Source organism: Ambystoma mexicanum, chromosome 3p (genome assembly GCF_040938575.1).
Source record: "Ambystoma mexicanum isolate Mex_15411 chromosome 3p, UKY_AmexF1_1, whole genome shotgun sequence".
Taxonomy (NCBI): Eukaryota; Metazoa; Chordata; class Amphibia; order Caudata; family Ambystomatidae; genus Ambystoma; species Ambystoma mexicanum.
Genome location: NC_090925.1, coordinates 649,852,863 through 649,880,649, shown reverse-complemented (window position 1 = coordinate 649,880,649; position 27,787 = coordinate 649,852,863). Strand labels below are relative to the sequence as shown.

Sequence of the window (27,787 nt, the reverse complement as noted above, 5' to 3'; positions counted from 1 at the left end):
AGCCCTTCAAGGATGACTTCTCCCTTTGAGTTGGTGGGACCAATCGACTCGTAAGCCACCTGGACACCCTTCTCGGAGCTGGTTGTATTTTCCTCAGAGTGCTGCAGGAAACCGAATAACCAGGGAGAAGGACACCAGTATGTGTGCTTGACTAGAGCTATCGGAATTTAAGGTTTGCCATTTGTCAGCTTTTTCAACTAGTCCCAGTACAGGAGTCCCCCAACGTCCTAAAGCCTGCCAAAAGGCATAGGAACAAAGGGACCAAACCTGGTTTGGCATGCAGAGACAAACCCAAGAAGGACCTTTCCAAAAAGAAACAGTGAAAAAAGAAGACCGGGACCTGTTTTTACAGAGGGGGCTCAGGTGCCACCTTCTTTTTATAAAAAAAAAATAAATAAATAAAAAAACTTTCTTTCTTGACCTTTTGGTTGATATAACACCACAAGTACTCTGACAAACCGTTTAAGTAAAAATTGAAAGAACAGTAAAAACGATGCAAGCCAGTCACATGTACCATCTGGCATTTTCCCCTCCTGATCCCCTATCCCTCCGTCTCCCTCCCTCCCCGCGTCGTCCTCTCATCTCGCCGGTAGTTAGCGCCAAGGTCCAATGCTTGTAATCGCAGTTTTTGTAGGTCTTTACTCTGATATGGGATCTTGACTATTTGTCTGGGATAATGCTTTTGAGTCTTCCTCATCCACGGATGATATTAGGTAAGCGACATGTCCGGAGGTCGCCCATGAAGAGGTAGTGTTTTTATGTAACTGGTTTCTGTGTCTTGGCAGTATGTTATGTCTTTTAACCAGCGTTGTAAGCTTGGTGGTGGGCCTCTTCCCCCAGCTTCATGCAATCCTTCGTCTGGAAAGGATCAGAAAAGGTCAGTTAGTTTCCGGGTAGGTAAGGTTCTGGTCAATCCCAGCATTCAGTTTCGGGTCGGGGGGGAGGGGACAACACCACGTCGATTATTGCAGATGTTTTTTCTAAGACTGCATTCCAGAATGTAGTGAGTGCGGGGCAGCTCCATGCCAGATGTAAAAAGTCAGCTTCCGGGTATTTGCATCGGCTGCATTCAGCTGAGACCGATTTGTGCATGGAATGGAGTTTCGCTGATGTGTGGTATAGTTGATGTAGGTAGTTAAAGTGAGTTTGATTAAATTCGGTATTTATCACCACTTTTTGGGTAAGATTCAGTATATAATTCCATTCATCTTCAGTAAGCTCGGTATTTAGCGTCTTTTCCCATCTTATTTTGGCTTTCATGTTATTTGAATCTGAGGTCGATTGTAGCGATTTGTAGATATTGGCTGTTAGGCATCCTTCGCCCTGGGCTTGAATGGTGCTGTCTAAGAGTGGCCATACTGCGGGGGTTGCTGCGGGAACGTAGGAAAGAAGGTTTGTAGTGCGTGCCTTGTCCTGAAGTAGATGAATGTATCTAGTGCATTGTTGCCGCCCATGTCCTTTGCCTGTTGTAATGAGAGAAACTCTCCCTCTGGGAATAGATCATGCATCGATTGGATGCATAGTTTTTCTGTCCATTGTTGGTAGGCTTTTTTTCCCCCCCTGTTATGGGGATTCCTGGGGTAAAAGTGGGGAGTATCTGGTCTGTATTTCTTCTGCTTTCGCCATTTTTTTCCGGATGGAGAGTGTCGCATACACCACATTCAGCAGTGTTCAGGGCGTTGGGAACGTGCCCAGGATGATAGCTCGCAGTAAGGGTGGGGTTGCTAAAGCCCTTTCATTTTGGACATGAGGTCTGACAAAGTCCTTGGTGTACCAGTGGCTAAGAAATTGAGCATGGGCGGCCCAGTAGTAGTGTTCCATGTCTGGTAGTGCCAGGTTTCCCCCCCGTCTCACCAGAAGGGTTAGGATGTTGTAAGCTACCCTTGCCACCTTTCCCGGCCAGATTAGGTCCAGGATTGTGCTCTTGATGCGTCTCAGGAATCGCTGCGTCAAAATCAGCGGGATATTTGTGAAGAGATACAGTAGTTTGGTCAAGATGACATCTTCACAAGTGACAGTCTTCCCCAGAGTGTGAGAGGGAGCGATTTCCATTTGTTTACTTTGTGTTGTAGAGTGTCGATGACTGTTTCATAGTTGTCGCATAGGATGTCTCCGCTAGATCTTGACATGAAGATACCCAGATACCCTGACTTTTGTGTGCTGCCATCGGAAGCCAAAATCGTCCTCAAGCTCTTTGGTTGTGGCGGGTAGGGGGAATATTATTGATTTTGAGTTATGAGTAGTGACCACATTTTAGTACTGTGCGCATCACTGGGATCTCGGAGGAAGAGTGCGACATCATCAGCATAGAGCGATATGATTAGTTTGTGGGGCCTGAAGGTCAGGCCTTGGTGGATGTTTAGTTTAGTTTAGTTTATTTATTTGTACCGCGCACCGAACCCTGGGGTAGCTGGGCGCCGGAGACTTAAAAACAGTTACAGCATGGCAAAAATATACAGTACAGATTGTGAAAAAACAACAACGGCTTAGTAGACCGGGTTACAGGTGGTCAACAGAGGCAAGCAGAGAGAAAGTGCATTAAACGGCATTTTTGTTGGAAAGCCATGTTTTTGTTTTGGCTCTAAAAGTCCAAAATGAGGGTTCTGCTCTAAGGTATGGTGGCAAAGCATTCCATAGTTTGGCAGCTAGGACCGGGAAGCTGGCGCCGCCTGCTTTTTTTAGGGAGAATTTGGGAACAGAGAGGCAGTGTGCGTATGGAGTTCTAGTTGGTCTAGTTGAGGTGTGATTGTGGAACTTGTCTGCCAGGTATTTGGGTGCGTCGTTAGAGCGGCATTTATGGACGATGACGAGGGATCTGAGGGAGATTCTGTCTCGTACTGGGAGCCAGTGAGCATCTTGTCTGAAGCTGGAGATGTGGGCGTTTCGTGGGATACTGAGGGCTGCTCTGATGGCATTATTTTGAAGTACCTGTAGTTTGTTCAGGTTGTGTTCTGATGAGCCAAGAAAGAGGGTGTTGCAGTAGTCAATTTTTGAGAGCACTAACGCTCTGGCTAGTGTAATGCAGCTAGAAGGTGATAGGAAAGGTTTGCAGGCGTTGATGAGCTTATTGGTGTAAGCGGTTGAAGAGGCAGTTGCGTTCACCTGTCTTTTGAGCGAGAGAGTAGAGTCTAGATAAACCCCAAGGGTTTTAATTTCTTTGGCTACTGTGATTAGGTTACCGTCTATGTTGATGGACGCGTAACGGGGGTCTAGTTTGTTTAGCCGGGGTTGGGAGCCGACAATGAGGAGCTCAGTTTTCTCATCGTTGAGGCATAGGCCGTGCTCTGCCATCCAGGCTTGGATCTCTAAATAAAGGTTGTTGATTTTGGTGGAGTCCTCGTCGTAGCACCCTGATAGGGTGATGAGAACCTGGGTATCGTCAGCATAGTTTGTGTAAGTGACACCTAGATTATCTAGGCGGTCAAACAATAGCTTTGTGAAGATATTGTATAGGGTCGGCGAGATGTGTTGCAGTCTGAGGTCTGACGCCAGGGGTTCCATCACCAGGGCAAACTGGGCAGATAGCGGGCACCCCTGCCGCGTTACTCTACGCAGTGTATGCTCATTGAGTGATTTGTTCCCAGGAGAATATTAGATGTTGGGGCTTTGTATAGAATGGAGACTAGTTTTATAAATCTTTTGGCTAGGCCCATTCGTTCAAGGATTGCATAGAGGAAGGGCCATTCGACTGAGTCAAATGCCTTTTCTGCATCTAATAGTATTGCGGCTGCTTTTTGTTCTGGGTCAAGGGCTTTGATTACTCCAAACATTCTCCTTATTCCAAAGGTGGTGTTTCTTTCTGGAATGAACCCTGCTTGGTCTGCTAGGACCAAGGCGGGCATCAGCGGGATTAGACGTTTGGTTAATATTTTGGCCAGAATTTTATTGTCAAGGTTAATTAGTGATATTGGTCTATATGATGCACATTCATCTTTGGGTTTATATGGTTTATGAAGAAGAATTATGTTGGCCATGTACAGTATGGGAGGTAGTTGTTCTCTTTTTTAAAGCTTCATCATACACTTGTAGTAGAATTGGGGCAAGAAGGTTTGCAAAGTGCTTATAGAATTCTCCTGTTAGCCCATCGGGCCTGGTGCTTTCATAGTGGGGAGTTCTTTGATCGCCTCGAAGATTTCTTCAAGGGTAATGGGTGCATTGAGTGGTTCCCTAAGTCCTGCATCCACCCAGTACAGCTCAATTGAATCTAGATAATGCTTCAGTTCTAGAGGATCTGCCGTGAAGTATGAGTCATACAGTTTCTGGTAGTATTGCCGGAATGTTTCGACAATCTCTTTGGATTCTCATAGACTGGTCTGCCCACATGGTCCTTGATCGACTCAACCGCTGTAGGTTTTCTGTCAGCAGAAATAAGCCTAGCTAAGAGCAAGCCAGGCTTTTGCCCCTCTCCATATTGTCGGATTCGGTAGTTGTTAGTCAGAAATTTAATTTCCCTCTCGGCGGCTGCCCTGAATGTCCTCAATTCTTCCTTTACTTTTGCATGTATTTGAGGGTCGTCTGCAAGAATGAGTGAGTGTTCAAGATCCTTCAGCCGTGTCTGACTTGAGTCCAGTTCTCTCTGTATTAGCTTAAGAATGCCATTTTCTTTAGTTAAGCAGACCCCTCTTGTGAAGCACTTTAGGGTCTCCCAAAGCGTCCCTGCCGAGGCTACCAAACCCTGATTGGTCTCTATGAAGGATGTTAGTTCTTCCAATAGTTCATCTGGAAAACTTGATCTTGTAACGCTCTAGGCTTGAATCTCCATTGTGGTCTGGCATTAGTTTTTCGAGTCGGAATTCCAGGGTCACGGCCGAGTGATCAGAGAGGGATCTGGGAAGAATTTGGCAGTCACCCCATTGTGAGTGAGCTTCTTTTGACACCAGGAGATAGTCTAATCTTGAGCTTGATTTCTGGACCCAGGAGTAGAAAGTATAATCGCGGGTGTCCTGATATTTTCCTCTCCATATATCCATGAGATGATATGCTCTACATATTTCTTTAACTTGTTGGCTCGCTTTGGAGCATGGGAGTCCATTGCCGTGTGATTTGTCTTTGTTGGGGTCAAGAGGTGTATTAAGATCTCCTCCCCATATGATTGTGGGTCGTCGTCCTGTTTTTAGATGCATTGTTATCCAGTCTAAATTGTTGGTGCCATCTACATTGGGTCCATATGAGTTTACAAGGAGTATTTCTGCTCAGTTGACCATTCCATGCACTAGTACAGATCTTCCTTCTAAGTCTTTCCGCGTTGAGATAAGTTTGAAATGTATCGTTTTACTAATTAGGATCGCTACCCCTCTAGCGTAGGACGAGAAGGATGCAAAGTATCTATGGCATCCCCAGTCTTTGGGCCAGCGATTCTCGGAGGAGGGTTGCAAATGAGTCTCTTGAATAAGGGCTATGTCGACTTTGTGGCGGCGCAGGTATTGCGTCATCTGCCGCACTTTGGCTGGTCGATTGCCGCCTTTGATATTCCACGTGGCTACTTTGAACTTACAATCGTTATGGTTCTGGGTTTACTGGATTTAAGGCGGGCCTTCAGCTCCTAGTCCCGTGGAGTCAGCCAGGTATCCAACTTGAGAGTTTCGGTGAGGAGGCGCGGGGCGGGGTCCCGTGCGGGCCGGTGTGGCCACAGCCGGGACATGTAGAAGGCGGTGGGCTTCTCTTGGCTTGACATCGAACAACATATACAACTGGATCCCTTCCAACACACGAGCAACCCCCAACTTGCTTGTTTCTCTTTTTACCTCCCATAACCCTTAACTGGTGACTGTTAACTTAACTTTGCTGTGCAAGGGGCCCTGGGAGCCTCCCAAGGTGCGCGGTCTTGCAGTCTTGATTTCAGTTAGTGTTTTCTGCTGGGACTGTCGGCGGTGTTTGAGATTTTGCATTATCCGTTGGTTATCTATGGTGGATTTCTTTGGGATCTGTCTCTCTGGGGGTGTGGTTGGTTAGCCGGTACGCTGCATCCAGCTTGGTCGAGATATGAATTGGCTTCTTCAGCTGTTTGGAAGAAATGGAGTCTTCCATTATGCTGTATCCTTAGTCGTGCCGGGAAGATTATTGAGTATGTTATCTGGTTGTCTCTGAGCCTTTGCTTAATATTCGTAAAGGATCTTCTTTGGGCTTGTACTGTGGGCGAAAAGTCTGGGTAGAAGTGAATTTGATCCCCACCGAGCTGCAGGCTCCCCTTTTCTCTAGCGAGGTGAAGTATTGTGTCGCGGTCCTGGTAATTGAGCAACTTTGCAATAATTGGGTGAGCCGGGGCTCTGGGAATGGGTTTTGTCGTTGGAATCCTGTGAGCTCTTTCTATTACAAACATGAGTGAGAAGGCTTCGGACCCGAAGAGTTTGATACACATTTCTTCTACATACTCTTCCATTTTTGCCTGTGGTTGGTGTTCTCTCACTCCAACAATCCTAATGTTGTTTCTCATTGACCGGACCTCCAAATCTTTGTTCCGCGCATTAGAAGATTTCATTTGTGCCTCTAGCGGTGTCACTCTGGCTATCATGGTTGCAGTGCCATCATCTAAGCCAGATACGTGTTGTTCTACCTCTTGTAGGCGTTGGGTGTGGTTATCCAGCCTGTGTTGGAGCTGGTTGACTTTGGAGGAGAGGCCGTCCATCTTGTTGTTGAGGTTCCCTATTTGGTTTTTAGGTGGAGAAGGAGCTCTCTAATGTCTGTGGCGTGGGAGCTGTCTTCTTCTTGGTTTATATCACTTGACGAGGGGTCTTGTTCGTTGATCAGTTTGGGTGTTTTAGGAGCTGAGCCCATCTCGAAATTCAATTTCCTTTGCGATTTATCTGTTTTCCCCATTTTACTTTTAGGGAGGTGGCTGGCCTCGTGAGTTAGCTAATATTTCAGGCAAGGGTTAATGTTTATTCTCGAAGTAGTGTTTAACCTTGCGCCTGTCGCCAGGCTTTTAAGTATGTGTAGCTGTACTGGTTACTTCTGTTGGACTCGTCGATCGCTAATCTTCTTTTAATTCATGTCGTTTATTCCAGCGTGATGACTAAGTGTCGGCAGCCTTGCGGTGTGTTTTGTGCCAGTGACTTTGAGACTTTTCAGCGCTTGTTTCCTGTATCACCCTCAGGGAAACACTTTTACGGTCAGAGGCTCTTGCTGGATGCGGTGTTGAGGGTTGAAAAAGGGGGACTAATCAGAGTTCTGGAGGTCAGTGCTGTGGGTTATAACGACCAGGGAGGTGATGTTTGAATGTTCTCTGGGCGGGCGCGTGTAAGCGAGAGACTTCGCGGTGAAAGGATCTGCTGCATTATTCCGCCCACCGGGTTTCCCTCGCTGGCACCTGAAGAGCACTCTTAGTATGTCGAGGCTCTGACTGCAGCTCCATGGACCGGAGGGGGGTGGTGGCCCGGCCGCGTCCCTGCCGCGTCTCCTGCCGCCAGGGGTCGCGAGTTCCGGAGGCGCTGGTTCAGAGCCGGCCCCGCCGCGGGTCCACGAACTCCGCCCGGTGTAGGGTTCCCTCGTTCTATCGCAGCGACTATCTCCGCTTGGCACAGGCGTGTTCAGTCTCGTGTATACTCCGCTATTTAGTCTGATGTGGGGCTGGTGGGTTGGTGGAGGCCATGCTGTGCCGGGCTGTACCAGGCCGTGAAGGGGCCGCCGGGAGTCTCGTCTGGTGACTGGGCCTCGTTCACTGTGGAGGTAGTTTTCAGCACCTGGACTGTCTTGTTCCGTTTTTTCTTCGCGCTTGCCAGTCTTTCACCTTTAGTGTGTGAAATACCATCAGATGAGTGCGGCAGTCCCTGGAAATCAGCAGGATTTTACAGGATTCATTCGGGGCTGCGCGTGAGCTCAGAGTTGTGGCCATCTTGATCGGCTCTCTAGCGCCCTCTGGGCTCAGGCGCCATCTTGAGAAACATAGCTCCTGCGATTTTTAGCTACTGGTGTTTGCGGTCGGGAAAAATCATGGTAGATCGTTGTAAAACTACTGCCACCAGCCATTTCAATGGGAAAGGGTAGCATTTCATTGCTACATGAGTTTCTAGACACAGGGGATACTAGGTAACCCCTCCAGCACTCTATTGTAAGATAGGGTGTGCTGGGTTTAGGAATTTGAAAAGACTAGTAAAGTCAATTTCACTTTACTTTCTCTGGGAAAGAGTAGTTTATCACAGAGAAGGTATTTAAAAGTCGGGACAGCCTAAAAGGCTTCCCTGTGCCACTACACTGAGGGTGCTGTGTGACTCAAATAAACAAGAGGATGCCTATGGAGTTGGTTAGACTCCATATCCAAAGAAACAAACACAGAAAACACATTGAAAGTGAAAAGTTCAAAGCCCCAACATTTAGCAAAAGAACTGGAGGGTTCTAATGTAGAGGGATTTGGCACATGTATGAGAATTCTCCCTAACACTTAACAGAACTGCTTTATCCTATCCAAGACTTTAGCCCATTGACTTTGGCCTAACCTATTGAATTGAATTGACTCTTCTGGTGAACTCAAAATATTTGCACTGTCTAAAGAATATTTGTAGTCTTTCTATGTTCTGATAACCTATGCCGTTTCTCTCCTCCTTCAAAGTATTCTGAATACCAAACAGTAATTGTATGCCTCAGAAACTTAGTGTACAGTACTGAAGTATATTTGTGTATGATATATAGTTGCCTCCTTCTAGTGAATATAAGTTTATAAGTGAAGTTTATAACTGACTGTTAAATAAATTAATAAGTGTTTAACCAAGAAACCTTTAGTGTAAGAATGTATTTGAATAGTTGTGATTGTAGAACTCTGTGTAACATAATTACAGCTCACATTCCCCTCTTGAAATAAGCCTGGCTGCTCAGCTCCTCTACCAAAAACTGTATAGTACAGGCTTATACCAAAGGATGGTTTGCTTACACCTGTAGTCATAGTTGTGTGTAGTGTTCCCAAAGGGTACTGCATACAAACTTTGCCAAACACTAGGGAGGCCAGCAGATGTACAAACATGCTTCAATTCAGTGGTAACAATCCTCCCAAAATGCTGCAGGACTTTGGGGAGTACCAGTGCCACACCAAGAGGTGGGATAAAGGGAATGACATACAAAAGTAATCCTGAAGAGATTTTACTACTGCTGAAAGCAGAATCGATCCTCAATGGATTTAATCAGTGGTAAACAGCGAAGAATATAAAGCAAGAGGAATCTCGAGAGAGGGGGGGGAAAACAAGAACTGTACTTAAGAGATACTTGTACTTTAATCGACAATACGTGGACTGAATACGGTGTAGGAATAGCCTAACAGAACTTTGTGACTGAGATAAGTCATCCAAGAGCCAGGCCAGGCAGAAGTCCATATCAAGGCTTTTTGTAAGCTTTCTTTTTTTTTAGATGGGTTTTTCAGGACTCTTTATTTTGGACTACGACGAGCACCCTTCGTTTTTGTTTTAGAAGACAGGGCGTTTCCGTCATAGTGATAAGGTCAGTTAGGTATTTTTCCTTTATTTGAATAAATGTGCATATACCACTATGTTGTCCTCTTTCTGGTTCACCACAACCCAAAGATGCAAAGTTATCTTTTACTCTTGAAACAACTGATCTAGGATTAGTTTTATATCTGGTTTAGCAAACTCATTTGTCAGTTGGGGGAATGTGAAGCACATGTAGAAAAGCATTTGAAGTAGTGGAAGTACCTTTTTATGTTTAGTGCATCGTAGCTATTAGCTGAACAGAGCAAAAAGTAAGAGTCTTGAAGGATAGAAATAAAATTGATGGACGCAAAGGCAGCAGAAACTAGAACGTTGTCAAGGAAGAGGGGTTTGCTCTGCAGGGTCTTGCGGTTTTCCATCGAGACATGTCATTACTTTGCATCCGGTCAAGTGGCACAGCGAGTAGAGCGCTCGCTTTGACATGCGTGCAGAGCTTGCTAATGCAGGTTCGAATCCCGGCAAGGCCAAACTCAGCCTTTCATCCTTCTGAGGTCGATAAATGAGCACCACACACTGTGGGTAATAATAAGCAGCGCTCAGATACCTGAGGGTTCGTAGCGCTATATAAATGCTCAATTATTATTACAAAGCAGATGTTTGTCCAATTTGTGCACTGATCTTGTGACAACGGGACTAGTATAGCGGTATGGCAGGCTGAGGTTGCATAAAGGGACGTGTGTTATGCATTTATTTATTGCCCACATTTCATTTTAACTTTGGGGCGATGAGTTGATTAATTAGATAATCACAAGATGGCGGTTTCAGACCCATGTGGTTTGCATGTGTAAATATCCGGAACTGTAAGGTAAGATGCATTGAAAGAAAAAATATAATCAATCGATTTAACTCAAAAATAGATGCCTGGTCGATTTTAAAACTCCTTAGAGAAACTCTCCTTTAACATCCTTTTCCTCTTCATTTTGCTCATCTTCCTCAGACCCATTGTCTCCTTCCTTGGCTTTCCTCAACTGCTTATGCCTGCACATCCACCTTCTTGCTGCTTGCTCTTCCCATTCAACCATTCTCTAACCATCCACCACTTCCTGCTTTCACCTACCCACCTTGCCTCCTCCACTTCACCCTGCTCAGTCTTCTCTGGCACAGTCTCCTGTTGCCCACCTTCTGCTTCCTTTTCCTGTTTTTTTTTTCTTCTAATCTCTATTTCTGTTCCCAGGCTTTACAGATTCCAGTTTCCTGACACTGCTGAGAAAGATGCCGGATATTGAGCAGCTCTATGGTCTTCACCCTAGGTATCTTGAGAGGCGTCGGGTGCGGGGCCATGAAGCCTTCAGCATTCCAGGTGTCCTTGAAGCCTTGCAGGCATGCCCAAACCTGCTGGTGAGTAATGTAAATGCTGAACCATAAACTGCTTGAATGATTCACCAATGGATCATGTAAGCAGAAAGTGCAAGGTCAGTGCAAACCTGCCCAAAAGTCAATTGAGAGTTGTTCTACCCTAAACGCTGCTTCACCAAATCTTTCAAGCAAAATGGCAAATAAGGAATCTATGTATGTCATACTTGCCTTCTGGACCGCAATCTAGAAGCATCCTTTAAGGAAACCACTTGAGGAGCAGTCTTAGGGGCTGGTTGATGCTTGGTGAGTAGCTGTACATTGATTTTAATAAATGTTTGGCCTGTTTCGCGTGCTCCTGTGGAGGGGTTTGTGTGGTTTTTCTCCATCGTTTTTTGACTAGTTTTGCAATTCGGGTTATCTTGTGCTTTCTGTGGCCTTCCACCCTGTTTTCTGAGCTTATCTGCATTTAGAGGGTGCAGTCCCTGGGGTGTAGTCCTTTGTTTGTTTCTGGCTTTCTTCCTGTTCCCGCCATCCTTCCTTGCAATTGGTTTGAACAGTCGGGTCTCTCTGCCCATGTTCCTGGCAGCCATTTCCACTTGCCTTCTGGACTTCTTTCCATGTTTCTGCTGCATCTGTGTGACCTCTCCACTGCCCTCTTGGCTAAGGGCAGCTCCCAAAGCAGCATCTCCAGACCGTGTTTACCCGTGAAGCCAGTAACCTGCCGTCAAGCAGCAGCCACTGACATGATAAATGTGGTCTTGGTGGGGAGTACAGCAATCCCTGTACTCCAAAAAACCCTGCCTCTCTTATTACCTACAAAACATAGCATACTAAAATCAGCTAGCTAGTAAAGAATACCACTATCACTGCTGTGTACCAACCATTCAGTGGTGATAGGCTGGATTTGGTGCAGTACCCTTTGGGTGCACCACAACAACCTTGGCCTCCTGGCAATAGGTACCCAACATTTGGTATACATCTGTACTACACAGATGAGATATGCCTGGCTGCTCAGCCACACTACTAAAGAGGGGTCAATGTGAGCAATAGGGTGGTTACACAGAGATTCACAGTGACCAGTATCCAAATAAACGCTTACACACAAGGTTTTGTGATGAAACAATAATTAATTTATGTATGTTTTGTTTATTAGGTTTGTATAGCGCTTTATCCCAAAGTGCTTACGTCAGTTTGAATAAGTTTCGTACAGAGTTTGTCTGCAGCAGTATTCACGGCGAGAGGAGCTGCTGCCACACTTTGCATTCTTCGTTTTGTCTCCAGTTTCCAGTTCCCTATGGATTGTGAATTGTGCCTTTAAGGAAAACAAAGGCCAACTCCCTTTAAAAAGACCTTGCCAGCGCATAGCGCGCACAGCGTTTCGTGCAGAGTTTCAGTCTGCAGCAGTCCGCAGTAGGAAGCCAGGGGCTGGGGGCCTCTGACTCGCACTCGCACCCTGAGCTACCAGTCAGTGAGGTAGGCGATCAAACCTGTGACTGTGCTGTGTGTGTTTCGTTTTCGTTGATTGCGAACATTTCGAACGTCCCTGAAAACACGCACCACACACACATTGACACGAAAAGTCACACTTCCCTGATCTAAACAGGGCTAGGGAGGGGGGAAATCTACACCACTGTTCATAAACCGACCCCCCCACTCGGTCCCGGCTACTGCCCGTTGCTCGTGGAAAATGGAGGAAGACCCTGAGCAACGCTGTCTCAGGAGCCACGTAAAAAAAAAACACGACATCAAAGCAACCAAGCAATCCGTGTACGCTAATTTCGACATTTACAACGGACAGAATACCTGACTCATCAGCCATCGCAGCTTTATCTCAACCCCTACTAAGAATCACCGACACTGGAGAAACTATGCAAACTGTGCAAAAAAGTTCGTCCACCACTGAGAAGAACTGAAGGATCTCACCGTCAACAGGCAGCGGACCATCAACTTCACCGCGCCCGGCCCCGGCGTCTTCAACGCGGCTTCCCACGCTGGGTCCGGTGGGAGGACTTCAATCATCGTTGGAGCAAGCGCCCTCCGCTATGACCGCATGTGTCCCGACTGCCCCTTCACCGCCTCGGCGAGCGGCTCTACTTGCGAGAGGGTCGGAGGACCCCTCGCATGGGGTCTTGGGGCGCTGGCCCAGGCAAGCGACCCACCTCTCCACCCAGATTTGCTCCGTGGCAGACATACTGAGAGTGGCAGTACGCAGCCGTCTCGCCCGTTGGCCACGACGATTGAAAGTCCCCCAGTGTTTTGATCGTCCCTGGCGGACTTGATCCCTGGGCAATATAATAGTGACCCGGGAAACACTGACACACAGCAGTAGCATAAGGCACCACCCGCCGGGATAAGTACATTGACCATTGTACATGCGTCCGCAGAGGACGCCTCTACTAAAACTAACGACTTCACCAAAGCTCAGCCGCCAGAAAAAACATCAGAACATCTACTTTCTGTACTGATCCCGAGTGGCGTGGTTCCCACTCCGACTGCCCAGATGCTTGTCAAGACCACAAGGCAGACATAAGAACTGCAGGCACAAGAATCGAGCACGGACCAAACAAATCAAATTGGATCACCAGCAGCAGACTCAGATCTGGACCCCGCCCAAGATCCCATTCTGGCTGACACCGTTAAATCAAACCCCATACTTCCTCCAAACAAAAAGGATTCCATACAAAAAAAGAGGAAGGGGTAAATCACAAATGCCTTCTACATACGGCACTAAAGAAAATACAATTGCACAAAAAAAAGGATGCAACCAAGACGAAAGAAACTGCAACTAATCGAAGCACTGACAGCCACACCATGAGTAAAAAGCGGGGTATTGGGAAAAGCAGCTTACCGACCCCCTTGCTCTCCAGCGCCTTGTTGAACTTCTTCAAAACACAAGGCAAAAGAAAACTACTCGCTGATACCGAACCCTCAAACGTGGAAATTTTGGAAGCCATGGAAGAAACCCCTTCACTGTCCAAACTTAGAAAAACATTACCAACGCGGGTTACCGAACTGACATCTGCATGGATGAAGAAATCCGACAGCCTGACAGGCAGGCAAACAACATCGACGCAGGGTCAACCATTCAACCTAAACTGTTAACAACAGACAACACAAAGCAAACTTCAGCAATGGATCCTTTGGTACACCCACAGGTCATCCAGGAGATACTTGAGCTACTACACCCAAAAGCCTACTCGCAAGAAAGAACACAGAGTCTGCAACCGTGGGCAAAATCCATCTCCCAATCTCAAACTGTCCGCCAAACCTTCCAGAAGCTATCATAGATTTGCTTCCTCGAGGACATGACGACACTGGCCCTTGGAACTCTTCACCCAGGCCGTACCAGTCAGCTGAGGCTGCCCTTAGCTCAGATAGAATCCGGCAACCAGTTACAAATCCACAAGGCGCGGAGCGTACAACTGCGCCATTGAAAAACAGAAGACTCGGTGAACTTCCATCAGATATGCAAAAAGATTCTCCCAACAGCAGACGGGACATGACGACAGTCATGTCAGCCATAACAATTGCCATGGCCCCTTTTTGCAAACGTTATGAGACCATAAGCGATACATCCAGAGACAAAACAGCAACGCTAGCACTTATTCAGTCTAAACTAACATTCTTGGAAGGATTTATAACAGCTATAGACTTGAAATATGATATAGAACAAAGAAAACGGGACATGAACGAGGTGGAGTCTGAAACCAGCACGGATACGACCGGCCAAAAAGATACAGCAGCCAGACCATCTGAGCAGAAATCTACACAGACGACTCGGTGTAAATGCAGTGAGGAAACTGCACCAATATTCAATAACAAATTAAAACCGGCCTCAAAATTGAATCAAACGCAATTGAAGACAAATTCATCATTAACACAGATTACTGGAGTCCTACAAGGGCTGGGAACAGGAAAGAAAGCCCTAAAACTATCAGCGAAAGACCAATCAGAAAACGTGAGGCTATGTCTAACACAACCCATACTCGACCCTAAAATTCTCGATGACCAACCTACCACAACGGTCACAGCTCCCACCCTATCAGTGAGCAAAGCAACTACGTCAATTGACCGTACCAAATCGCCCAAAACTATGAGCGAATTTCTGGACTCAAGTATGATAACAAATCTATCTCAGCACCTCGAACCGGAGTCAGTTGATGATATCCCGCAATCACACACAAGGGAAAGTGGTGGGACAAAAGATGGTCAGAGGACCCCTCAAGGCACTCAAAAGATATCGACTCTGCCCGCATTTTCATGTTAGTCAACAACTGGAACTCCCCAGGAGAAAATTGATCATGAGCTTCGCCAATAAAAAAAGCCTATGTCCCCAACAGCACCTCTAACACCATTAGAACCCTTACCAGAAGCACCAGTCAAGCAGTTGCACCATCTAAGTCCAACTAGGCATTACCAAAAAGTAAATAGCTGCACCAGCCTCTGTTTTTTCTGAAGATCTATCGAAAAAAACTCGATTTTTTAAATTAGAACAGGCCTCAAGTAAAGACAAATATATGGTTCTTAACCGGAAATCAGTGCTGAAAATCGCAGCAAGTACAACTGCCCTAAAAAAGCTAAAGACGGAAGACTTCAAGCTGATTGAGCCATACCATAGAGAAAACAAGGCCAAGGCCTATTTACATATCAGGGAAATTGCAATCCAAGACCTGACCCGGGAAGCTGGTAGAGAACTAAAACCAGCTGGCTTTCTACTATCCGAAATAAAAAGCCCAGGTGTGGTGCAAAAAAAAAAGCAAAACTGGAGGAACACATCAGAAACACGAGGAGACATGAGCCCAAATCACCAGACTATCACAACTCCCGAAGAGCTGACCTGAAGGCCCATTTTGACGAGACAAACAAGAATCATCGCAAATACTCGACTGATAAAACGGAGGAATTTCACTCTTGTGATCCTAAAGAAAGGACCAGCTCAAGATCTGCCCGTTCAAGTAATGAAAGGCAGCATGTCTACCAAAGAAGACAGAGCCTTAGAGAACGATCTCCACGCCAAAACAGACCCGACAGTTACAGAAACATCAGACAGAAATCGCCGACAAAGACATCCAGCGAAACACCTGTCGGTGAAAGGAAAGAATCGACGTCAGGAGATCCTTGGAATTGGCTAAAAAAGGGCCCTGATCCCAAATCGCAAAAGATAGCAATCACCGAAGACTCTAAAAAAAACTTCAAAAGGCACTGACCTTAGCATCATGGAACACCAGAGGCCATGCCCATCTAACCTATCCCAACAGCGAGAACTTAGGACAGTTCAATATTCTTTGTCTCCAAAAGACTTGGCTCCTTGAAAAACCATCAATGGACGGCTTTGAATTTGAGACATCACCAGCAGTAAAAGGTCAGATGGGACGCCCGTCATCTGGCCTACTCATTGCAGTTCGGACAGGTCAGGACCTGAAGATCATTAAGACGATCACAAGATTTTATGGTGTTTTGGCTGTCCTTATACAGTGGAATTACTTTTCTAATGCCACAGAGTCTTGGTCATCGACACACGTCGCAATAATTACCATCTATTGGAACTCCCAAAAAAGTAGACCGCAGACTTCTGCCAAACAGTGGCTGAAACAATCGACGCTATTGTAATCGAATGGAATACCTCACTCATAATCATCAGTGGGGACATGAATTCAAAGTGTGTTCACCCAAAGGAACGACCGATACCTACCGTCCTTCTGCCACCAACAGAAGAAAGAGGTTGAGCTTGGATGAGTCTGATGACTTCTAGAAATTTCCATAATGCCGCTTGGATCAAGGATTGTCGCACACAGATCCCCACATGGGGAAAGGGGCACTTCAACTGCCACCCTGGACTACATTGTTGTTTCCAGTGCCATGCTTTCTGAAATTGAACACTTCCAGGTGGTAAAAACAAAGGCAAGTGATCACAACATGCTATCCATGGCATGGTCCTCCAATTCTCACCAAACCAAATGCTACTCAGCCTCATTAGAGGCCAACACTCAAACTCGGCTGCGCTTGACAGCAGCCAGTGTGAGAGCTATAACATACCAATATGCCACAGTTGGCGGCGCTCTGGCAAGTAGCAAGTCTACACCAAGGCCAAACTACACTCCACTTGTGCTTAAATACAAGGCCAAACAGAAAGAGGGCAAGGGACCTGCAGTCAGCTTTCACCATGCATATGACAAACCAATAGCAGAAAAAAAAAGTAACTGAGAAAATTAAAACGTAAAGCAAAAGCTGAACACGACAGCCTGATATGGGAAACGTGGGCCAAAGTGCAACAAATCTACAAATCATGGCTTAGATCACGTAAAGCTGACTTGTATCAAAATGATGCTGAAACAATGATGAGAAACTTGTCGACTAAGAGATCAGGCGACTTTTGGGCCCTAATCAACACCTCATGGGGAAACTCAGGATCCAATATGGTAAACTCAGTCACAGAATCGGCATGGGCCAAATTCTTCACAGATCTTTTCGCGGCACCTCCTACCTCCGAGATATTATACCCTGAGACCAATCTACTCCCCTGGATTGACCTCTGTTCAAAACCAGACATAAGCTTAGCCATTCAAGAGCGCCAGGTCCTGACAGCCTCACCAACATTGACCTCAAAACCTACATAAACGAATGGACAGACTTTATCAGTCTCCTGTTCAACCACTGCAGAGACAGTAGACCGATCCCAGTGTCATGGACTAAAGCAACGGTCGTCCCGATTTTCAAGAAAGGAAGCAGTGACGACCCGGCAAACTATCGCCCCATAGCTCTCCTCGACATTATGGGAAAACTGTTTGCAACTCTTACTAAAGCACTTCCAAAGTTGGGCAAAAACGGCCCTCTGCATTGACCACTACCAGATGGGCTTAAAAAGAAACTGAAGTACCTCTGTGAACATACTCCTTCTAAACATTCTTAAGGCAAAATAAAACAAGGATCACCAGCTGTCTACTCTGCATTCATAGACCTATCGCAGGCGTTTGATAAGGTGGACAGAGCGCTCCTATGGAAAAAGCTAAAACTCTGGAACTGTCCTGAAGATGTTTTGAATCCAATAATAGCGCTCCACACAAAGACTTCTTTTTGCGTCCGTCTGAACAGACAAGGCACACTTTCTAAAGATATACCATCAGAAAGAGGAGTCAAGCAAGGTTGCCCCCTGGCTCCGGCCTTATTTGTGGCTTTCTTAGCGGACTTCAAAGAATCAGAAGTAGCTGTCCAATGCTTTCCCCCGAAAATGGGCAACATCGAGGTATCACGAATCTTTTATGCGGACGACATGATACTTCTTGATCAGACGCCGGTAGGTCTTCAACGTCAGCTGGATAACCTCACCAAATATGACAACCAACAACTTCTCAATAAACAATAGCAAGACGAAAATCATGATCTTTGCCAAAACCCAACAGCTCCGCAAAGCGCCCAAAACTTGGTCAGTGAACAAAGTGCAAATTGAAGTTGTTCAAAACTTCAAGTATCTGGGGGGGGAGTCATTGATGGGTCATCACAAGAGGCCAAAATGCACCAGTACTTATGGGACAAAGCGAAAAATTTGACCTCACAAATGAGGCTGATCGACCGAAAATTTGGCAAATTTTCACTGCTGCCAGCCATCAACTTCTATAAAGGCAAAATAGTCCCAGCCCTGGAAGCATCAATCACCAGGCCAAAGACCGTCTGGCCGAAATTGCAAGGATATATCTGGAAAACAGTACTCTGTCTCCCCAACTCAATACCAACAGCGGCAGTAAGAAGAGAGCTGGGACTGCTGTCGTTGGAAGCAACTGTCGACGTGTCCTCAATATCACTCTATTGGAAAACACTGATACGAGATGGTCTCCCGATTATTTAATATCAACAACAAGCTCAAATCAACTAAATGTAAAGCACTATGCAACTGGGCTGACCAGCAAAAAAACAAATTGGAAAACTTAGCGTGCACCGCAGACGACCTGATAGCCAATCCACAAAGAGTGATCCAAAAGCTGAAAAACGATGACTGGATTACAACAGGTGAAAAGGCAGTGGCGATCAAGCTCTTAAAACATCTCCCTCCAATTTATAACAAATTAAAAAGCCCTTTCGCCTTCTGCATAAAATTCCCAGACAAACTCAGAAAAACGTTCTTAACAGCCCGGCTCAAGTTAATACACACAAGAGAGATTCTAGCAATAAGAAGTCAAGCTAATCTCACAACCTGCAGACTGCAAAAACTCAGGCAATGAAGAAACAGTCCGCCATCTGTTGTTAAACTGCCCAGCTCTAAATACAGAGCGTACTGCCTTCTTGGCCCCTTTGTGGGTAAATTCAGTTCTTGTGGAAGAAGGCACATGGTGGTGCCATCTGATTTCGGGCGAAAAAGCCAGATGGTCGGTGGCCACAGCTAAGCTAATGGAAGGAGCTTTCGCAAAGGTTATCGTCATCGAAACAATCCCATAACAACTCACGCAGCTGAACGTGCAATTAAGTGACTTATTTGATCTCCTGAACAGTGACTTTGATTTTGATTTTAATTTGGTCTCCTCTTCTTGTAAAAATCAATTCCTTTTGATTATTCACAAGTAAATAAAAAAAAGATAAGCTTCTTCATAAGGGGCAATATAATAGTAACAGACCAATACACTCCAAAATACACACTCTTACTTTCTCTAAATCAGCAAGTACCCATTTTGGATGGTACACAGACACTTCCTATACCCTCGGTGACTTGAATAGCTAGTGCACTGTGATATATGATAGGTTATTTATTACACACTTAATACCCAGAGGTTTCTAAGCGTTGACCCGGGGATCGAACATGTGTTGCTTCGTGTTGTGTTGCTTCCAAGGCGAGCATGTTGCCGTTGAGCTATCCTCCATTAATATATCGCTGGTACTAGCGCAGTACTGAGATTGGTGTTAAAGTAAAGAGGTTTTAGAATAAGACAAGAGATCACATAAATATTCCTAAGCAGGCAAGTACTTTTGATCCCCCCCAATACAAAGTAAGTTAACCCTTTCCTGGAAGGAAGGAAGAAACACACAATCAGAGGAGAGAAGAGTCATTCAGGGAGCCAGGCCAGTCAATGTCAATTGGTTAAAAGTCTAGGTGGGCTGAAGCACTCCTTGCAGGTAAGTAAAAGTCTTGCACAATGTTTTAGAAGTCTTTGTAGAAAAAGTAGAATCAAGTAGGGCCACAAGCTGGGGAGGCGACTGTGAGGTGTAGAAGATGCAAGCAACTCTACAGGAGCAACCAAGACAGGTCTCAACTGAGAACAAGTAAGGCTACAAGACAAGAGGCAAGTTCTCTTATACTGTACAGTACCTTTGGTTAGAAGAAATGGTTCGAGCTGGCTTCTGTTCCTGTCTGGTTCTGCAGATCCTTTTGTTCATGTGCCTCAGTCGTGGGGACAAGAGGGAGGACTTCTGGGGAGTCCTGCAACACAATGGAACGGTCGGCGACAGCAAAGGGCAAACTTCAATTCAGTGGCACTTCAGCGTTTCAGCTCCTCGCGTCTGACAGCAAATAGCAACGCAGCGGTTCTTGGATACCACTTCAGACTTTACTTGCTTCTGGGGTCCAGCACTCTGTAGAAGGTGGCTCAGGCTTGGTCAGTCCTGCATCAGGGAAGTCCAGAGGATCTTGCTAGCGCCCGGGTACAACTTAAAAGCGATCCACTCAATTTGGTCTTCCTCTCCCTGGCACTTTGGTGCCAGCAGCAGCAGTAGTAGCAGTGGTAGTACAGCCAGCTTCGAGAGGATGTCCAGACAGACTTACTTTGGAGTTAATTGGTCCCACCAACTCGAGGGGAGCAGTCGTTTTTGCAGGGCTTCTCTAGTCGAGGAAAATTTGGAGCTTCAGCACAGCAGCAGGGCTTCACTGGGCAAACCAACAGTCCATGAGTTGCAGCAGGCATCTCATCCAAGTCCTTTGTCCAGTGGCCTTCCAAGCCAAAAGCCTCACCTTTTATGCAGGTTTTTCCCATGCATTACAGCCTCGCTGTCAATCACATAGCAGGGTGGCTGTCCTTGCCGGACAGCCTGCCAGCCAATCACATTTGGGTGCATTCCTGTAACCAAGGGGATTAAGCACGGGGAGTTTTAGGCACCTGCCTCACTACCTACCCCCGCCAGACATACTGGAGCCAGAGGCGAGTTTCATGCGTGAATCCTGCCAGAGACAAAATGAGCAAAGGGGCCAAACTTGGTTTGGCGCGCAGAGTAAATCTCAAGATGGACCTTTCCAGCATGAAATGGCGAAAAAAGACGACCGGGCCATTTTGTCAAAATGGGCACCCATGGGTGCTTTACTGCAGCTGCGAATGCAGCCTGCGGTAAAAGCTCCCAATGGTAGTTAAGAGTAAACCACTGCCACCAGCCATTAATTGTAGAAAGGGTAATATAAAGTTACATGAGAAACTAGAAAAAGGGGATACTAAGCAGAGGCGTTTCTCGGGGGGAGGGGGGAGCTGAGGGAGCTATAGCCCCGGGTCTTTTGGTTGTAACCCCGTATAGAAGCTCAGGGGCTACAACCGAAAGGCTAGCTAGCCCTGAGTCCTGACGGCTCTGACATTAGCGTAGCCCCGAATCTTTTCCAGACCTAACACCCCTGATACTAAGTAACCCCTCCAGCACCCTATTGTAAGATAGTGTGTGCTGGGTATAGAAAGTTACAGTTGTAACTAAAGTCAATTTCACTTTACTGCTCTTGGAAACAGTAGTTTATCCAAGAGAAGGTACTTAAACCTTTGGGAAATCTGAAAGACTTCCCTGTGCCACTGCACTGAAGGTGCTATGTGTCACAAACGCCTATGGAGTTTGTAAGACTGCAAAAACCAAAAGAAACAGTTTAAATCGCAGTAAAATACATGAGAGAGTGGGGAAAAAGGTCTCGCTCTCTCCAGGTTGAAAATTAAAAAGTCCCAGAGTCCAGCAAAAGTGCTGGGGGTCTCTAAGGTAGAGAGAAATTAGCACATTTATGAGAATTCACCCTAACACCCCCGACACTCCCCAGACTAAGGGAAAGGAGGATTTAATCCATCCCTGGATGAATCTCCTTATTGCAGTCGGTCATTCTTTCTGGGGAGACCATCAGCATTTTGGTGATTACATCCTGACTTGTGTTCTATGGGAAAATCAAACCCCTGCAGGCTGATGGACCATCTTAACAATTTAGGATTTTCCCCCTTCATCTGCATTAACCATCTCAAGGGTTGGTGGTCTGTTTGAATTACAAAAGTAGATCCATACAAGTGTGGTCTAAACTTTTTCAAAGACCACGCAGTGACAACACATTCACGTTCTTTGGTTGCCCACCTTGTTTCAGGGTCCTTCAGTTTCCTACTGATGAAGCAGATGGGGTGTTCCCTGCCTTTCTCATCCAGCTGACTCAACTGCACCTATTCCTGCATTCGAAGCATCAGTTCGAGGGGATTGGGTCCTCCGACGTATTCCATATCTATGACATGTAATCACCACAGCTGTGCTGCTTCGGAAACTTTTTTCTGCGTCTGCGTCCTGCATCGATGACGTCGATACGCCGTCGTCGAGGACCTCCTCCGACGTCCGTCATCCGATGTGATAAGTAGGACGCCCGTAGCCTCAGTTCCGTTTTTTCCGCAAACGTGTTGCTTTGTGAATCTCGGTTAACGCCTCGACTCTTTGGAGTTCTGTTCTTCGAACCTGTTCGTTTTTGTGAAAATCCTTCGTGTGAAGATGTCTTCTACTTCGTCTTCGACCCCGCGTCAGGGCTTCAAGAAGTGCGGGGAGTGTGGGTCCAAGATGTCGGTGACGGACTCGCACGACGCCTGCCTCTGGTGCCTCGGGGAGGCCCACGACACGGGTGACTGTATCGACTGCCAGTCGCTCACGTCCAAAGCCTTACGCGAACGTAAGAAGAAGTTGTCGGTAGGTCGGGTGTCCAAGCCCCGGAAGTCGAAGTCTGCGGGGCTTTCGACGGATGATTCGAGGGGTGACTCTCCGCGTCATCGTCGGAAGTCTCGTGGGTCTCCTTCTAGGAGTCGGTCTCGCCACTCCTCAACCTCAGACACCAGTCGTCTTCCAGGTCCTCTTCGGAGGACTCTGCCCGGCACGTCGCTTACCCCACCAGCCGTGCGACGCCGGAGGAATGGGCTTCCTTCGGGAAGAAAATGCTGCCGATTCTTGAGTCGCAGGGTACTAAGCCGTCCGCGCCCCCGAGTGGGGTCAGTCGTGAGAGGTCGAGAGACACCGCTCGCAAGAGTGGTCGGCACAAGTCACGGGAGAGGTCCCGTTCGGACAAGGAGACTCGTTCTCGACGTACCCGTTCCAGGTCCCGGTCCTCGACGCTTTCGAGACCGTGTGCACCTGTGAGGTCTTCGAGGAAGACATCGACCTCTGAGGCGTCGAGGGCGTCGACAGGCTTTCTTGAGGCTCCGGCTCCGAGGAAGTCGTCGAAGCCGTCGACGCTCAGGTCGTCGAAGGACACGCTCGGGGTTCCGGCTTCGAGGGCTGTGTCGACGCTGCCGATGCTGGCGGCGCTGCATCTGACGCCGATTTCGTCAACGCCGATTCTCTCGGCGCCGATGCCTGTTCTCTCGGCGCCGATTCGTTCGACGCCTTTCGTGTCGGAGGTACCCCGTGGCACGGGGGAACCCCCTAGGAAGGCTCTGGTTAAGAGCAAGCACTCTCGGGTGCCTTCTTTTCGCCACCTGGAATATATTTCAGAGGCGGATGAGGATTCTGATGGCCTGGTTCCTAGTCAGGTTCCAGATGAAATTGTCTCGGGCCATAGTCAGTTTGACGATTTGAGGCAGTCACTGCATGATCCAGTGGACTGGACACCTCTCCGGAGGTGGAGTTTTGTAGGCCTGAGCCTGGTTCTCATGCCGATTCCTCGTACCGGCGCCTTATGGCTAGGGTTTCTGAGTACTTGGGATGGTCTGCTCCCCCAGGGGAGTTTGTGCAGGATGATCTAACGGACATCCTTGATGTTGGTCCCCCAACTGACCCGGTACTGCCATTCCATATGGCTTTACAGAGAAGGGTGGCGGCGGTTTGGACTGCTCCGGAGAATCTCCCGGCGGTGGGCAGATCCTTGTCGCGAAAATACCGTCCAGCCAGTAGCGACCCCCTGCTACTTGACCAGGCACCCCACTCCGGAGAGTTTGGTGGTGCAGGCGGCCACGGCCCCGGCAAAGCAGGCGTCGTACCCTACCATCCCTCCTGATAGGGACGACAAACGTTTTGATGGCTGGGCGAAGAAAGTGTTTTCTTCTGGTGGTATGGCGCTTCAGGCGGCCAACTCCATTTGTGCCTTGTCTCGTTTCACACACACTCTGTGGAACTGTGTTGCGTTGGCGGCTGAACATATTCTCGAAGGGGACGAACGGGATGGTTTCCTTGCTTTGGTCCAGGATGGTAAGGATGCCATGTGTGAGTCCGTTCAGTCGGGTTTGGACTAAGCTGAATGCGTCAGTAGGTCCATGGCGGCGAGCACCGTGATACGCAGGTTTGCGTGGTTGCGGAAGTCGGGGTTTGCTCCTCATGTGCAGTCCCGGCTCCTCAACATGCCCTTTGACGGTGAACACCTTTTTGGCAGCAAGGCTGACGAGAGCCTTGAGAGGTTGCAGACCTCCAAAGCTGCAGCAAAGTCGTTGGGCGCTGCAGTTCGCCAACCTCCGCCTTTTCGTCCTAGGGGACAGCAGTGGAGGGGTGGTTCCTTTCGCTATTACTCGTCCTTCAGTAAAGCGAGAGGAGCTGGCAGTCCAAGAGGCCAACGCAGGGTTACCAGAGGTGGACGACAGGGTACCCGTGGTGCCAAGGCCGCTCGGGCAGTTGCCTCTTTGCCCTCAGGTAACGCCGCTGCCGCTCCGCTCCCACTCAGTCATGAGGCCATGTCCCATGGTTCGCCGGTTGGGGGAAGGCTGGCGCAGCATCTTGTAGAGTGGCAAGCCATTACTTCAGATGTGTGGGTTCTGGAGATCATAACCCACGGCTACTGTCTTCCCTTTCGGCACAGGCCTCGCAACAATCCACCAGGGAACCTCTCTTTGCAGAGTCCGGATCCGCTCCTTGCGCAGGAATTTCAAGCCCTGCTGGAGAAAGGCGCCATAGAACTGGTGCCTGTAGCGGAGAGGAACAAGGGATGGTATTCCCCTTATTTTTTGATTTCGAAGAAAGACGGGGGATTTAGACCCATCGTGGACTTGCGCGGTTTGAACAAACTCCTCAGGAAGGACAAGTTCAAGATGGTTACTCTCTCTCAAGTCCTCCAGGCCCTTCAGCTTCAGGACTGGTTGGTGTCACCCGACCTCAAGGATGCTTACTTCCATGTGCCGATCCATCCCAAGCACAAGAAGTACCTGCGGTTCGCGGTTGGCGACTCGCACTTTCAGTTTCGGGTCCTGCCGTTCGGATTGACCTCCGCCCGAGGGTTTTCACCAAACTCATGGTGGTGGTGGCAGCGCATCTCAGGCAAGGGGGATTCACGTCTACCCCTACCTGGACGATTGGTTGATCAGGGGGAGCTCTCCCGAGCAAGTCCTGGATCATCTGTCAGTCACCTGCCACTCCCTTCACAGGCTGGGCTTCTCCCTCAATTTAAAGAAGTCCCATTTGACGCCAACACAGCGGCTCCAGTACATCGGAGCAGTGCTCGACACTTCCCTGGGGCAGTGTTTTCCTCCCCAGGTGAGGGCTCTTCACATTCAGCAGATGGTGCACAAGTTTCAGCATGCCCAGACGCTCCCAGCGTTCGAGTTCTTGAGGTTGCTCGGCCTCATGGCATCCTGCATTCTTCTGGTGGGTGCCAGAGGCTCGCCTGCGGATGAGATCTTTGCAATGGGCACTCAAGAAGCAATGGTCGCAGTCCTGCGGCAGGATGTCGGACCCGGTTCAGGTGCCGACCTCGGTCGCCCGGGACCTTCTGTGGTGGGCCGTTGAAGGCAACTTGATGAAGGGGGCTCCATTTTGGCCTCCCTGGCCGGAGGTGACGATCGTGACGGATGCATCCCTCACGGGATGGGGAGCTCATGCCAACGGGCTGACAGTCAGCGGATGTTGGTCTCCGTCGGAGTCCAGACTCCATATCAATCTGTTGGAGCTGAGGGCCGTCAGGCTAGCCCTGAAGGCTTTTCTGCCGACTGTGCGAGGAAAGAGTGTCCTGATCCTGACGGACAACACAGTGGCCATGCGCTACCTCAACAAAAAGGGGGGGGGGCAGGGTCACTTCCTCTGTGCAGGGAGGCGATGCAGCTAGAGTTTTGGGCCATCCAGCAGGATGTTTCGATCTCGGCAGTTCATCTGGCCAGAGACGAAAACATGACGGCGGACGCTCTGAGCAGGCAGAGCGCGATCTCTCACGAGTGGGAGTTGGCTCAGGAGATTCTCCTGGAGATCTTCGCCCTTTGGGGGACCCCTCAAGTGGATCTCTTCGCCTCCAGTGTCAACCGGAAGTGCGAAAGGTTTTGCTCGCAGGAATTTCCTCCAAAAGGAGCCTTAGGAGACGCGTTCGTGGTTGAGTGGTCATTCCCTCTGCTGTACGCGTTTCCTCCAGTCCCCGTCATCCCGCAAGTGTTGCGGAGGTTACGGAAGTTCGGTTCCCGGATGATACTCATTGCCCCGGCGTGGGCTCGGAGGACGTGGTACCCGGACCTTCTCGACTTGTCCATCTGCCCTCCACGTCGTCTTCCCTACCGAGACGATCTGCTCTCACGGGAGGGGGGTCAGGTTCTCCATCCAGAGGTCAGATCCCTCAACCTTCACGCTTGGCTTCTGAAAGGTTGAGGTATAAGGATTGGGACCTCCCTGAAGACGTGATGGAGGTGTTGCTTTCGGCCCGAAGGCCAGCAACAAAGTCTCTGTACCTTTGCCGTTGGCGTAAGTTCTGCGACTGGTGCAGAGTTCAGAATGTGGATCCTTTTGCATGTGACATCCCCATGGTTCTGTCCTTTTTACTTTCTTTGGCCCATAGGGGCTTGCAAGTGGGTACCATTAAAGGTTACCTGGCGGCGCTGTCCATCTCTAAGCGCTCGTCTGAAGAGTGTTCTTACTTTAAAATCCCTTTAATTTCACAGTTTCTGAAAGGGCTCACTAATGTGTTCCCTCCGTCACCTTTCCTGGTGCCCAGTTGGGATTTAAACCTTGTTCTTAAGTTTCTTATGGGTGCTCCGTTTGAGCCTTTACATTCTTGCCCTTTGAGGCTGTTAACTCTGAAAACTGTGTTTTTAGTTGCGATTACTTCCGCTCGCAGAGTGAGTGAGTTAGTTACAGGCACTTTCAGTTAAGCCACCCTTCACTGTATTTCACAAGGACAGGGTTGTCCTTAGAGTTCGTCCTTCTTTTCTTCCGAAGGTAGTGACGGAATTTCATTTGGCCCAGAAGGTTGTTCTTCCGGCATTCTATCCTCCTCCGCATCCTGGTAAGGAAGAGGAGAGGCTCCATAGGCTTGATCCTAGGACAGCTTTAAGCTTTTGTTTCACGCATGTCCCGGGTCAGAGTGGACGATCAACTCTTTATTGGTTACGCTGGAAAGCGTTTGGGGCAAGCTGTGACGAAACGAACTTTGTCTCGCTGGATTATTTTGGCCATCTCGGAGTGTTACCGCTTGGCGGGTAAGGACCCACCGGCTGGCTTGCGGGCCCATTCTACCAGGGGTATGGCTGCATCTACTGCCCTGCAGAGGGGTGTTCCTATTTGCAACATCTGTGATGCAGCCACCTGGGCTTCAGTACATACATTTGTACATCACTATTCCCTCGATTCCATCCGAGGACAGGATCTGGCCTTTGGCAAGGCGGTCCTTTGCTCTGCTATTTGATTGGCTATTCTAAATTTTGATTCTAAATTCTTTCCCTCCTCCTTGCTCTGGTACTGCTTTGGGAGTCTGTCATAGATATGGAATACGTCGGAGGACCTAATCCCCTCGAAGAACAAGTTACTTTCTTACCTGGTAATGTTCTTTCGATGGGATGGTCCGACGACGTATTCCATATCGCTCCCGCCCTGCCTTCCCCGCTGCAGAATTTCTTTTGCGATTGCAGCTTACGTTCCGCAAGGCTTTGTGTCTGACTGGCAGTTGACTAATGTCACACGTTCTGGGGGAAAAAAAC

General features: G+C 48.1%; 1 protein-coding gene across 5 annotated transcripts in view; it reads left to right on the top strand.

Annotated features, from left to right (window-relative positions):
• Positions 1–27,787, top strand: part of FBXO38 (F-box protein 38) — a 1,054,306-nt gene that overhangs the window by 102,937 nt on the left and 923,582 nt on the right. For all 5 annotated transcript variants that reach the window (XM_069651425.1, XM_069651428.1, XM_069651424.1 and 2 more), the window contains exon 4: positions 10,606–10,769. In XM_069651425.1, the coding sequence (XP_069507526.1) occupies positions 10,606–10,769 (164 nt within the window). The remainder of the gene's footprint in view (positions 1–10,605; positions 10,770–27,787) is intronic.